General features: G+C 40.2%; 1 protein-coding gene across 1 annotated transcript; it reads left to right on the top strand.

The window, feature by feature from the left end:
- Positions 1–569: 569 nt before the first annotated feature.
- On the top strand, positions 570–12,283 carry LOC140549582 (uncharacterized). The gene is made up of 3 exons (XM_072673333.1): positions 570–670; positions 2,682–5,340; positions 9,297–12,283. The coding sequence occupies exons 2-3, from the start codon at positions 3,135–3,137 to the stop codon at positions 10,250–10,252; spliced, it is 3,162 nt and encodes a 1,053-aa protein (XP_072529434.1). The 5' UTR covers positions 570–670; positions 2,682–3,134; the 3' UTR covers positions 10,253–12,283.
- The last annotated feature ends 2,563 nt before the right edge of the window (positions 12,284–14,846 follow it).

Consider the following 14,846-nt stretch of genomic DNA (forward strand, 5'->3'; position numbering starts at 1 on the left):
TTTCTCATTTTTAAATACATAGTTTTTAAATATCAAAGTTTAATAAGGTCTAATTCCCAAATATTTAAAGAATAGTATGAAAGCTTAGTGTTTAAGGATGCCAAAAGTGTATATATATAATATTGTAAATGTAAGGGAACACAGATGAAAGATTAAAACTAAAATGTGCTGTTGTTGTCCTTTTGCACAACACCACAAAGCTCTACAACAAGGTCCCTGTATCCTCCTTAAGGACTATCTGTGATGTACCCCTCCATCACCAAATTGTCAGAATATGTAAGTGGTAAGTGGTAAAGATCCGACCAGTACTGGAAACCATCCGAGTACAGGGGGTAGAGAAAGGGGGAGAGGGAGCACAGTGCGGACAGCATGTTGATGAACTACAGCATTTTGGTTCTGGTTTATTTTTGCTTTATTTATTATCATGTTATTGTTCAGTAGTAGCAGTAGTGTTATTGTGCTGCTTCAACTTCTAGCCTCAGTCGGGGTTTACCAGAATACCCCGATTTACCGAGCCACTGTGGTCACATGGCTGTAGTGTGCTTCCTCCTGAAGTCCAGGTGGGGGCGCTAGTTCTACAACTGTGGTTCTTCAAAGACAGTGAAGCGGAGTAGAAGAAGATCCTGGTCCGCAGTGTTCTTCTAGAGGAACAGGAGCTGCTCTGCTGAAGGTAAACAGCTCTTCTACACTGTTTACACTGTATTTACACTGTGTTTACACTGTGTTTACAGTTTACTGGTGGAGAAATGCTCTCTTTCCCAACAGTAAGATGTAAAAGAGGTGGTATATGGAGCTAAAACAGAAGAAACTGTCACCCATACTGAGCTGAGGAGGCTAATGTTAGTTAGTCTGTGATTGTTGGGGAGTTTTCCTGCTTCAGATTTTCTAGTTGAGATTAGTTTGTAGTTCAAGTTGATTGTATTGTGTTGGTTCAGCTTCTGAACTGCTTTTGTTTGAGTTTGGTGGCTTAGCTGGTCTACAAGCATGATCAATCTGACCAAGCATGACCTGCATGACCAAAATCAAATGCAACCAAGACAATCCCAACCAGTAACCAGCAAACCAGCAGTTTCTTTAGGGACACAGAAAACAGACTGTTACTGTTTAAACAGAGAAACATGATTAATAAAAATAAAATCCTTTTGTTGTGAGCAGTGCTTAATTGCTAAATTAAGAAATGGTAAGCTTCTTGTGCCTTAGGTTATAGACTCCTGCAGTTTGTTTAAACATTTTGTCTGAGTTACTAAAAGTAAACCAGTATAATGGATGAGCTTTAGTTTGTCTTCAGGTGACCTTGCTCCCTGTTTAAAAGCTGCCTAGAAGGTGAAGCCATTACTTTAAAGCATCTATTACATGTTTTAATATAATACGATATATCAGTATCCTCATTAACATCTGTGAGTAGAACACATTAGCCAGACTTGTTGTCATAATGTACATTAGACCATGAAAAGTTGTGGGAGCAGTTTATTTCCAATGTGTACAACAGGTCTGGAGAACCCTCCTGTCTGTGATCCAGTAATGGCAGCTGCTTATTACTCAAACAAGCTGAGCTCTTTACGGTAAACATCTTCATTGACAGTGGTTCTGACATTATTTAACATACATTATTTAACATGCTGAGACTTAAATAAAGTATTCTGACAGAACCACGAGCTGTAATTGCAGTCAGGTGAAGTTGCTACATGATTAGTTCCAACCACCTTCCCATCTTTTTATTCTTTGGTTCAAAGAACCAAGAACCTGCCTTTATGAGGTTGTTTACCAGGTTAGCATGCTGACTAAACAGTCTGGAAGAGCTGTTTAATGCAACAAAAAAAAAGAACTTTTCCAAAGCATCTTTAACAACAGGAAGTTTGGTATTGTCCTTCTATTGATACTACTTAAAGTAGCATTTTTACCTGGAAATAACAGCATTCTCCAGTAATTCTCTGATCTGTAACAGGGAAAATATATTTCTGTTGTTAATACTTTGGGCTCAGCATGTCTGAAATGGCATTATTGATATTTGGTGAAGTGGGCAGGACAACACAAGCCAGAAGTGCATAATGAGGTGTAACCCAAGTCATATTCGTGTACAATCCTGTAATATTATAAAGTCCATATGCTTCTTTCACTTCAGATGTTTCTTCTGTATCTCTCCGCTCACCTAGAAATGCATATGAATAGCGAATCCTTTAGTGATGGCTCAAAGCGCAAATTACAATTTCAAACTGTAGGGAGAGCTCAGGAGCAGGACATGCCAAATCTTGCATGCTGGTACTTTAAAGGTACAGTCTTTGTAAAGCCAGAAAAAACATGTAGTCAAGGTGTTTGATTTATTTCAAGAAAGTTTTGTGCCTGTCATTCTGGACAACGGTCTCTGCATCTGGACCAATTATGCTGTTTTTAGGTCTGTTTTAAATACTCAAAAAAATCCTAAAACACATTTTTAGAACATTGTGCTTGAAAATACAGCTAAAGGAAACAGTCATCATTTAGAGATTAGTTCATCTTACAGTTTGTTAGACCTAGTGGTTTCTGGCCTTTGTTGCCAGAAAGTTGTGCACAGACTGTGTCATAGGTCGTCAGGGACTGGGGTTATTCTTACCTGATTGTTGTTTTTATACATTTTCATATATTTGTTTGTTACTATTTATTTCATTGTAATATTGAATTTTACTTTTTCTCTTTTACAATAGAACAAGTTCCTGAAGTCTTCTATTGCTCCTAGTTTCGAGTTTCCCACAAAGATCCTGTTTATTTACAAATGCCACTATAAGCATCACCAGAGGGATCTCTCACAATGTGGACGTCAAAAGAGATCAAATGTGAGGATTGTGAGGTCAGAGGTTCCATTATCCAAACCTCTTGCTGATAAAAAAGAAGAAGAACACACCGCTGCGTTCTGTGTTTGAAGGGTTTTACTGGTTCCCATCATCTCAAACAATACCAGCGCATTAACACAGGAGTGAAGTCGTATCACTGCTCAGATGTGAAGGGACTGCAGAGTGTTCTCAGACAACAGCGAGTTCACAATGGAGAGAAGCCATATCAATGTTCGGAGTGAGGACAGAGTTTTATAACAAAGTATAGCTTCCAAATACACCAGCGTATTCACACTGAAGAGAAACCCTATTACTGCACAGAGGGTGATGGGTGGGATGAGTTTCAGAAAAAGTGGTACCCTCCAAAAACACCAGCACATTCACACTGGACAGAAACCGTATCACTGCTCAGATTGTGGACAGTGTTTTAGGACGCGTGGTTCCCTCCAAAGACACAGGAGCATTCACACTGGAGAGAAACCATATCAGTGCTCTGACTGCGGACAGAGCTTTATAACAAAATATAGCCTCCAAATACACCAGCGCATTCACACCGGAGAGAAGCCGTATCACTGCTCAGACTGTGGGAAGAGCTTTAGACTGCAGAATGTTTTCCAACGACACCTGCGAGTCCACACTGGAGAGAAACCATATCAGTGCTCTGACTGTCGACAGAGTTTTATAACAAAATATAGCCTCCAAATACACCAGCGTATTCACACCGGAGAGAAACCCTATTACTGCTCAGAGTGTGGGATAAGTTTTAGACAAAGTGGTTCTCTTCAAAAACACCAGCGCATTCACGCTGGAGAGAAACCACATCAGTGCTCAGAGTGTGGGAAGAGTTTTAATCAAAAAGGCAATCTCCAAAAGCACCAGCGTATTCACACGGGAGAGAAACCATATCGGTGCTCAGAGTGTGGGAAGAGTTTTAGAGAGAGTGGTACCCTCAAAGCACACCAGCGTATTCACACTGGAGAAAAAATGTTTTACTGCTCAGAGTGTGGGAAGAGTTTTAATCAAAAAGGCAATTTCCAAAAACACCAGCGCATCCACACAGGAGAAAAACCGTATTACTGCTCAGAGTGTGGGAAGAGTTTTAATCAAAAAGGCAATCTTCGAACACACCAGCGCATTCACACAGGAGAGAAACCATATCACTGTTTGGAGTGTGGGATGTGTTTTAGAGGGAGTGGTACCCTCCAAACACACCAGCGCATTCACACTGGAGAGAAACCATATCACTGCTCAGAGTGTGGGAAGAGTTTTAATCAAAAAGGCAATTTCCAAAAACACCAGTTCATTCACATAGGAGAAAAAAGATATCACTGCTCAGATTGTGGGAAGAGCTTTAAAGTACAGAGTTTTCTAAAAAAACATCAGCGCATTCACACTGGAGAGAAACCATATTACTGCTCTGAGTGTGGCCAGAGTTTTAGAATGCGTGGTTCCCTCCAAAGACACCGGAGCATTCACACTGGAGAGAAACCATATCAGTGCTCTGACTGTGGACAGAGCTTTGTAACAAAGTATAGCCTCCAAATACACCAGCGCATTCACACCGGAGAGAAGCCGTATCACTGCTCAGACTGTGGGAAGAGCTTTAGACTGCAGAATGTTTTCCAACGACACCTGCGAGTTCACTCTGGAGAGAAACCATATCAGTGCTCGGAGTGTGGAAAAAGTTTTATAACAAAGTATAGCTTCCAAATACACCAGCGCATTCACACCGGAGAGAAACCCTATTACTGCTCAGACTGTGGGATTTGTTTTAGAGACAGTGGTACCCTCCAAAAACACCAGCGCATTCATGCTGGAGAGAAACCATATCAGTGCTCAGAGTGTGGGAAGAGTTTTAATCAAAAAGGCAATCTCCAAAAGCACCAGCGTATTCACACTGGAGAGAAACCGTATCACTGCTCCGAGTGTGGGATGAGTTTTAGAGAGGGTGGTAACCTCAAAACTCACCAGCGCATTCACACCGGCGAGAAACCATTTCATTGCTCTGAGTGTGGGAAGAGTTTTAGAGAGGCTGGTGCTCTCAAAAAACACCAACGCATTCACACTGAAGAGAAACTGTTTCATTGCTCAGAGTGTGGGAAGAGTTTTAATCAAAAAGGCAATCTCCAAACGCATCAGCGTATTCACACAGGAGAGAAACCATATTACTGCTCCGAGTGTGGGATGAGTTTTAGAGAGAATGGTACCCTCAAAGCACACCAGCGTATTCACACCGGAGAGAAACCGTTTCACTGCTCAAAGTGTGGGATGAGTTTTAATCAAAAAGGCAATCTCCAAAAACACCAGCGCATTCATACAGGAGAGAAACCATATCACTGCTCAGATTGTGGAAAGAGTTTTAATCAAAAAGGCCATCTCCAAAAACACCAGCTCATCCACACAGGAGTGAAACCGTATTACTGCTCAGAGTGTGGAAAGAGTTTTAATCAACAAAGCAATCTTCTAACGCACCAGCGCATTCACACTGGAGAGAAACTATATCAGTGCTCAGATTGTGGGAAATGTTTTCCACGTCCATATTTTAAAGAACACAAATGCATTAAGAGGGAAGTAAAAACTAATGTAGAGTTACCTGCAGAGTAAATGTTCTGTCTATGCTCTATCTGTCTATGCTCTGCCTAACCTGTTGATTGATTAGTTGTGGTCTCCATCATGACAACAGGCCCTCAGACCATGAGATCCCTCAAATCAGCAATGGATCAAGATGAGGAAACATTTTAACCTTTCCAGGAGAAAGCACATTTCCCAACTTCTCCAGTTATGATAACAGCATCTGTGAATTATCTACCTGGAGAACTTCACAGGACTTTAACAACGTGGCTTGTCATCTGCTATTTGTGATTAAATTATGTCATAGGACTGGAAGTTTTGAATTTTTCTGAATTGTACATTGCTCAATGTGTTGTATTTGATGTTGAATGAAGCCCAAATTCATGTTTAGGATATCAAAATATTTTAGTGATGTCATGTATAATATGGTATATATCAACTTTATGTCTAGTTTTAGGAGGACACACCAATGGGCGTGGTGAGGTCTGAATTCTACCCACAATGATTGTAGAAAAACATGGACAGTGTAATGTCTCAAAAGTGGTGCCTCCACATGTTTAATGCCTGTGCTGGCTGGCTGCAGTATGATGTGTAGCTCCACCCATCCTCATATATTTTGAAGACATGTGTTTCCATCTTATTTTTTTACCTCCATTTTGTGATATTTTAAACCAGTAAGTAGATGGGTCTCTGTTTTTCTTGTATCACAGTTTTGCAAAAGCCTACTTTAGCATTTGCTTACATTACCAGTTTGGGTGTACTTATATACATATATATAACATATATGTTGTACATATAAGTACATATATATTGAGAGATGGACGTTATGAAACAAAACACATAAAACTAAAGAAATTTATTAAAAATGTTAAATAATTTCTAAAAATGCAACTTTTCTGTAAGGAAAAGGTAAGAACCCACCACACATTTGTTACTGCTTAAAATGTGTAAACATGTTTGTGTGGGTGTTAAGTGAAAAATTCATGTTTTTCTCATTTTTAAATACATGGCTTATTAATTAGGTCTAATTACCAAATATTTAACAATAGTATAAAAGCTTAGTGTTTAAGTATGCCAATAAAATCATTAAAATATATAATATTGTCATAGTAATGGGACCACGATGAAAGATTAAATCTTAATGGTGTTGCTTTTGTTCTTTTGCACCACACCACAAAGCTGTACACAAGGTCCCCTGTATTCTCCTTAATGACTATCCCTGATTTACCCTACCAACACATTGTCAGTATGTATAAGTGATATTGATCCGACCTGTACTGGAAACCATCTGTGTACAAGGGGAAGAGGAAAGGGGAGAGGGAGCACAGTGAATCATCCAATATTGGTCAGATTGTGGGAGTTTATAATGGATGGCTTTTATTCTTATTTCATTTATGTTTTGGTTCATTTTTGCCTTATTTATTATCATGTTATTGTTCAGTAGTAGCAGTAGTGTTATTGTGCTGCTTCAACTTCTAGCCTCAGTCGGGGTTTACCAGAATACCCCGATTTACCGAGCCACTGTGGTCACATGGCTGTAGTGTGCTTCCTCCTGAAGTCCAGGTGGGGGCGCTAGTTCTACAACTGTGGTTCTTCAAAGACAGTGAAGCGGAGTAGAAGAAGATCCTGGTCCGCAGTGTTCTTCTAGAGGAACAGGAGCTGCTCTGCTGAAGGTAAACAGCTCTTCTACACTGTTTACACTCTGTTTACACTCTGTTTACACTCTGTTTACACTGTGTTTACACTCTGTTTACACTCTGTTTACACTCTGTTTACACTCTGTTTACACTGTGTTTACAGTTTACTGGTGGAGAAATGCTCTCTTTCCCAACAGTAAGATGTAAAAGAGGTGGTATATGGAGCTAAAACAGAAGAAACTGTCACCCATACTGAGCTGAGGAGGCTAATGTTAGATAGTCTGTGATTGTTGGGGAGTTTTCCTGCTTCAGATTTTCTAGTTGAGATTAGTTTGTAGTTCAAGTTGATTGTATTGTGTTGGTTCAGCTTCTGAACTGCTTTTGTTTGAGTTTGGTGGCTTAGCTGGTCTACAAGCATGATCAATCTGACCAAGCATGACCTGCATGACCAAAATCAAATGCAACCAAGACAATCCCAACCAGTAACCAGCAAACCAGCAGTTTCTTTAGGGACACAGAAAACAGACTGTTACTGTTTAAACAGAGAACCATGATTAATAAAAATAAAATCCTTTTGTTGTGAGCAGTGCTTAATTGCTAAATTAAGAAATGGTAAGCTTCTTGTGCCTTAGGTTATAGACTCCTGCAGTTTGTTTAAACATTTTGTCTGAGTTACTAAAAGTAAACCAGTATAATGGATGAGCTTTAGTTTGTCTTCAGGTGACCTTGCTCCCTGTTTAAAAGCTGCCTAGAAGGTGAAGCCGTTACTTTAAAGCATCTATTACATGTTTTAATATAATACGATATATCAGTATCCTCATTAACATCTGTGAGTAGAACACATTAGCCAGACTTGTTGTATAATGTACATTAGACCATGAAAAGTTGTGGGAGCAGTTTATTTCCAATGTGTACAACAGGTCTGGAGAACCCTCCTGTCTGTGATCCAGTAATGGCAGCTGATCATTACTCAAACAAGCTGAGCTCTTTACGGTAAACATCTTCATTGACAGTGGTTCTGACATTATTTAACATACATTATTTAACATGCTGACACTTAAATAAAGTATTCTGACAGAACCAGGAGCTGTAATTGCAGTCAGGTGAAGTTGTTACATGATTAGTTCTAACCACCTTCACCTCTTTATTCTTTGGTTCAAAGTGGTAAAGTACTGCTTTTGTCAGGTTATTTACCAGGTTAGCATGCTGACTAAACAGTCTGGAATAGCAGTTTAATGCAAAAAAAGTTTTTTCATGACATCTTTAACAACAGGAAGTCCGGTATTGTTCTTCTATTGATATTACTTAAAGTAGCATTTTTACCTGGAAATAACAGCATTCTCCAGTAATTCTCTGATCTGTAACAGGGAAAATATATTTCTGTTGTTGATACTTTGGGCTCAGCACGCCTGTAACAGCACTATCGATATTTGGTGGAATGGGCAGGACAACACTTGCTAGAACTGCATAATGTCATCATATTCATAAAAAATCCTGTAAAATTCAGTCCAAATGCTTCAGATGCCTCTTCTGTATTACTCTGCTTCCCAAAAAATATGTGTGAAAAAGCAAATTACATTTCCTAACTTTAGGGAGAGCGCAGGAGCAGAACAGGCCAAATCTTTCATGCTGCTGCTTTAAATGGTGTCTTTAGGTCTGTTTAAAAAATACTTCACTAATTTTCAGCTAAGCACTTTAGAACATTGTGCTTGAAAATACAGCTAAAAGTCATCATTTAATGATAATTATTCTTACAGTCTGGTAGGCCTTGTGTTTGCTTGTTTCATACTGTTTGCACTTCCATAAGCTACCAGTAGTAAATGCATGCACTTTGACATTTTCAGTGCTGTACACAGACTGTATTATGGGGCAGTGGGAACTGGGGTTGTTGTTTTGTGTTTCAGATTGGGCAAAGGCATTACCATCAAGGAAATGTCGTCGCTTTGTAATCTAGTTAATTTGACAGTGCACACTACTTTGTCTCCCATTTGAGTATTTTATTTATATTTAGTTTGTTACTATTTAGTTCCTTTTAATATTGAATTTTACTTTTTCTTTTCTTTTAGAATGGAACGGGCTCCTCAAGTCTTCTGTTGCTCCTAGTTTTCCACAGAGATCCAGTTTACTTACAAACACCACTGTAAGCCTCACCAAGAGATATCTGTCACAATGCTGAAATCAGAGGAGGCAAGACGTGAGGTTCTTGTGGTTGAAGATTCCAGTTCTCAAACAACATCTTGCAGACAAAATCAGAAAAATAAGAGAACACATCTCTGCCCAGAGTGTGGGAAGGCTTTTCCTGGGCCGCATCATCTCAAACAACACCAGCGTATTCACACCGGAGAGAAACCATATCAATGCTCAGACTGTGGGATGAGTTTTAATCAAAAGAGTAGTTTCCAAAGACATCATCGCATTCACACTGGAGAAAAACCGTATCAGTGCTCAGAGTGTGGGAAGAGTTTTAGAGTACAGAGCGTTCTCCAAAAACACCAGCGCATTCACACTGGAGAGAAACCGTATTACTGCTCAGAGTGTGGGAAGAGTTTTAGAGAGCAGACTCATCTCCAGACCCACCAGCGCATTCACACCGGAGAAAAACCATATCAGTGCTCAGAGTGTGGGCAGAGTTTTAGAGAGAGTGGTACCCTCAAAAAACACCAGCGTATTCACACTGGAGAGAAACCGTACTACTGCTCAGACTGTGGGAAATGTTTTATTCAACAGAGTAATCTTCAGACACACCAGCGCATTCACACTGGAGAGAAACCATATCAGTGTTCAGAGTGTGGACAGAGTTTTATAACACAGAATAGCCTCCAAATACACCAGCGTATTCACACTGGAGAGAAACCGTATCACTGCTCAGAGTGTGGGATGAGTTTTAGAGAGAGTGGTACCCTCAAAACACATCAGCGTATTCACACCGGAGAGAAACCATATCAGTGTTCAGACTGTGGGAAGAGTTTTAATCATAAGGGTAATCTCCAAAAACACCAGCGCATTCACACGGGAGAGAAACCGTATCCCTGCTCAGACTGTGGGAAGAGTTTTAATCATAAGGGTAATCTCCAAGAACACCAGCGCATTCACACGGGAGAGAAACCATATCACTGCTCAAAGTGTGGGAAGAGTTTTCGACGTCCATATTTTAAGGAACACAAATGCATTAAAAAAGAAGTAAAAACAAGTGTAGGGTTACCTGCAGCCAAAGTAAATGTTCCGTTCCGTGCCTAACCTGTTGATTTATTTATCAGGGCCTCACATGGTCTCCATCATGACAGCAGGCCCACAGCCCACGAGAACCCTTAATTCAGCAATATAACAAGATAAGGAAAAGTTTTAACCTTGTCTAGGAAGAAAGATTTTCGAGGTGTGCTAACGGCATGAGGGAATTGTCTACCCTGACAACTTCACAGCACTTTCATAATACAATGTGGAATGTTCTCTGGTGTTTTTGTGATTAAATCATGTTGCTTGTCTAATTCATGAATTTTGTAGTAAAACACTGAATATAGCATGTTATTAAATGAAATGTAAAATTAAGACATCAGAGTAATTTTTTAACATGATCATGTATTGGGTGTATAATAGGAGCTTTACATGGATTTTATATCATTGTTACCCCAAACGCCATATGATAGAGGAAAAACATTTTTAGAGGATCAGGTGTGACATTGAACCAAACTGTGTAATCCACACAATTTCAGGTTTCCTTCTAAAGTTAAGTAGTTGTCCTTTGACCTTCAACTGTAGTATTTGGCTGATCCTATATTAAACTCAGTTGCACATCACTCAGAAGTATTCAGAGCTCTTCTGCAATTGCTATATTGGTTAACCACAAAACTGGAAGCCATACATAGGCCTCAGTCTTTAATATGACAATTTTATTTAGACAAGATTGATTGTATCTATAAAGCTTTTTCTGTGGTTTCCTCCAGTGTTGGAATGTGGATTTGGTTATACTGTAATCCTGTAGAACACTTGTTTTTTGGATGTGTTGTAGTTTTACTTATGTATTTTACTTGACCATTTGACTGCATTACCAGGTTGATTTTATACACATACACCGCCTGGTCAAAAACATGGTCATCACCTGTATTGAACTAAGCAAATAGCTAAGAGCCTCCCATTGTATAATTACTGCATCGGTGATTTGTTTTAGCTGGCAACAAGTTATTTAACCCTAACTGATGCAGCGAGTAGCCTCTCATTTGTTAAACAACCATCCTGTGGACCTGGAAAATATGTTAATCTGTTCCAGTAGGCTCAAATTATTAGCATGCATCAAGCTGAGAAAACCTTTAAAGAGAATGATGAAACTACTAAAATCAGGTTAAGAACTGTTTAACACTTTATTAAAAAGTGGAAGGGCAATGAGGAAACCACATCTTCAATGAAGGAATATGATCGAGTCTATTGTGAATCTTTGGGATGTATTAAGACTGTGCAGTGGTCCAAATCATCAATACAACATCAAGGAAAAATGAATGCAATTATGGACAAAAACAAATGTGACATTGCAGAAGCTTGTGGAAACAATGCCACAGCAAATGCATGCTGTAATCAAAGCTAAAGGCGGTCCAACAAAATATTAGTGTGTGACCTTTTTTTTGTGATGTCAAAGTACAGCAAAGTACAACCAAAAAAAAAAACATGACAAGACTAAAGTTTGCCAGAGAACACTTAGAGTAAGACCAGGACTCCTGGAACAATGTGCTTTGGGCAGATGTTCCAAGGTTTTATGATTTGGGCAGAGTATCTGGATATTTTGGAATAAACAAAACATACTGATATGTTTACATACTAAATCATGGAATCCACTATGGACTCTTTATTGTATCAGAGGGTCATCACACAGGTGAATTAATTCTGCATGGAAGGAACCCTGATTTGGAAGTGGGTGGAAAAACATTTATTGTTTGCTTAATTTGAATGCCATTAAATTAAAATTGAAAGTATGCACTGAACTCATTAATTATTTAATATAACTTCAACATTCTGTGGTAAATCCTACAATCAGAGCATTTAGTATGATTTTATGTCACTATGTTAACCATTTAAATCCTAATAATATACAGAGTAAACAATAGCAATATACTTGGTTAAAGGTTTAGAAGCCATGAGCAGCTCTACAGCATCACTACTACAGTATTATAAATGTTAAAGATTTTCTTGGCATTAAGCATGTATGTGGGACATGTCACGAGCATACTAAAACAGCAAAATAAATTTTCTTTTAAACAATAAAGTTCATAAAATGTAAAATGGCAACTTTTTGGTTTTTATGTTCTTCATGTTTTGGTTTAAAGGTTTTTTGTTTGTGTGTTTTATAATGTAATCTTATTTTTGGTTTTGTGTATTTTTGTGATTTTACTGCTTTTAGTTTTTGTGGTTGTAAGTATTTTAAGTTAATTTGTACATAATGTTAGCAAAAAGGACATTTATTTGATGTTGTTATTGTTATTATTAGCATTACCCATCATTATTACTTTCATAATATGTTATTAATACACCTGAGACCTGTGACTTTTTGTCAATGATCATCACATAATATTGCTGTTGTGCTTGCATATACTGATAAAGTCATAGTATTGATGGTAGGTAATGGTAATAATATTTGCATCAATTCAAAGATTAATAGTTACATAAATCTGTAGTCGAAGTTGGGCAAGTACACAAAGGCAGCTAGCAGTAGACAGAGGCTGAGCATTTACATTTACATTTACGGCATTTAGCAGACGCTCTTATCCAGAGCGACTTACAAAGTGCTTTGCTATTTACCCAAAAAAAACCTCAGCTAGTTAAAATAGACCAATGATTCAAAGGATACCTCTAAGCTTAGACATTACTAAACACAATACAATAAGGTGACCATAGTACTTTAATCGTCCAAGTACTCTCAGAAGAGGTGGGTCTTCAGTCTGCGTTTGAAGACAGCGAGTGACTCGGCTGTTCGGACACCCAGGGGAAGCTTGTTCCACCACTTTAGTGCCAGGACAGAAAAGAGCCTGGACGCTTGTCTTCCGCGGACTTGTCGGCGAGGCATGCTGAGATGCGGGCAGAAACCTGTGTGTCAGACGGTGGGAAAGAGAGCATGAGTTGAGTGTCGTCGGCGTAACAGTGGTAAGAGAATCCATGGGAGGATATCACTTTACCAAGAGAGTGAGTGTAGAGTAAGAGAAGAAGAGGACCAAGAACTGAGCCTAGTGGAACGCCAGTGGAGAGACTACAATGAGCAGACGTGTCGCCCTGTCATGTTACCAGGTATGAGCGTCCCTGCAGGTATGATGCAAACCATTGCCATGCAGAGCTGGTAATTCCAAGGCCGGCAAGGATAGACAGGAGGATCTTGTGGTCCACTGTGTCAAAAGCTGCAGAGGTCAAGAAGGATCAGAACTGAGGACAGTCTGGCAGCTTTAGCTTCATGGAGCTTCTCTGTAACTGCAATGAGAGCAGTTTCAGTAGAGTGTGCAGCTTTGAAGCCAGACTGGTTAGAGTCCTGTAGATTGTTCTGAATGAGAAAGAGAGACAGTTGGTTGTAGACGGAGCGTTGGAGAATCTTTGAGGGGAAAGAGAGAAGAGAGATGGGTCTGTAGTTGCCGATGTCCAAGCTGTCCAGAGTTGGCTTCTTTAGGATAGGCACAACTCTGGCAGACTTGAAGGCTGATGGTACCTGACCTGACAACAAAGAGCTGTTTATGACAAAGGAGATGAAAGGAAGGAGGTTTGGAGCGATTGTTTGGAACAGAGGGGATGGAACAGGGTCTAGTGGACAGGTGGTAGGATTATTGGAGGTGAGAAGATGTAGGTCATCTGTGGAAAGAGGAGAGAAGCAGGTCAGAGAAGAGGGAGGAGGAGGGTAGTGCCTAGAGAGGGGGGTAGAAGTAGGGGGGAAAGATCGGCGGATCTTGTCAACCTTTTCTTCAAAGGAGAAAAAGTCTTCTGCAGACAGGGTAGTGGGAGGTGGGGGAGTAGGAGGTGGGTAGTGGGAGGTGGGGGAGTAGGAGGGTTGAGGAGAGAGGAGAAGATGGTGACGAGTGAACGTGGTCAGATGCAGATGATTCCAATTTCCCCCTGTAGTAAGATGCTTTAGCGGCAGCAACTTCCGTTCTAAACCTGAAGAGAAGAGACTGATAGGAGTGGAGGTCGGAGTCATGTTGTGACTTCTGCCACTTCCTTATAGCCAGTCTTAGCTCTCTACGGTTGTTGCAGAGAACATCTGACAGCCACGGGGAAGGTGGAGAAGAATGTGTTGACCTAGGGGAGAAAGGGCAGAGAAGGTCGACAGAGGTGGAGATAGATGAGAGGAGAGTGTCTGTAGCAGTTTCAATTGGGAGAGAGGAGAAAGATTCAAGATGAGGAGGAGTGGTTAGGACAGTTGAGGCAAGAGCTGAGGAGGAAACAGAGCGAAGATTGCGGTGAAGAGTGGAAGAGCTTGCAGAAGTGGTGGTTGAAGGAGCAGTGAGAAGGAGAGAAAGTGGTGATTAGAGAAGTCCAGAGGAGTCACAGCCACATCCAGAGCAGGGACAGGTCTGCTGAAGATCAGGTCCAGAGTGTTCCCTGCTCTGTGTGTTGGTGCAGACTGGTTGAACACGAGATCAAAATGTGTGCTTGTGTTCTGCAGTGGCAACGTCAGATTTCGGTACCAACGTCCCACCTAAAACTTTGTACCTCAGACCTTGAAACAGAGTCAACATCGGTGGCTTTTGCAGCGTTGGTGACACAGGTGATAGCATAGCTGCCTCCAAGCTGTTGCCCCGGGTCAGTTTCCAGGCAAACGCAGGACCTTTGGTTCGTCACACTTGGCAAAGATTTGTTTCATACAGTT

Source organism: Salminus brasiliensis, chromosome 2, assembly GCF_030463535.1.
Source record: "Salminus brasiliensis chromosome 2, fSalBra1.hap2, whole genome shotgun sequence".
NCBI lineage: Eukaryota > Metazoa > Chordata > Actinopteri > Characiformes > Bryconidae > Salminus > Salminus brasiliensis.

Coding starts and splice junctions, on each gene's coding strand:
- LOC140549582 (XM_072673333.1), top strand. CDS start 3,135: ATGGGTGGGATGAGTTTCAGAAAAAGTGGTACCCTCCAAAAACACCAG. Junction 5,341..9,296: donor TTGTGGGAAATGTTTTCCAC/GTCCATATTTTA, acceptor ATCTCTGCCCAG/AGTGTGGGAAGGCTTTTCCT.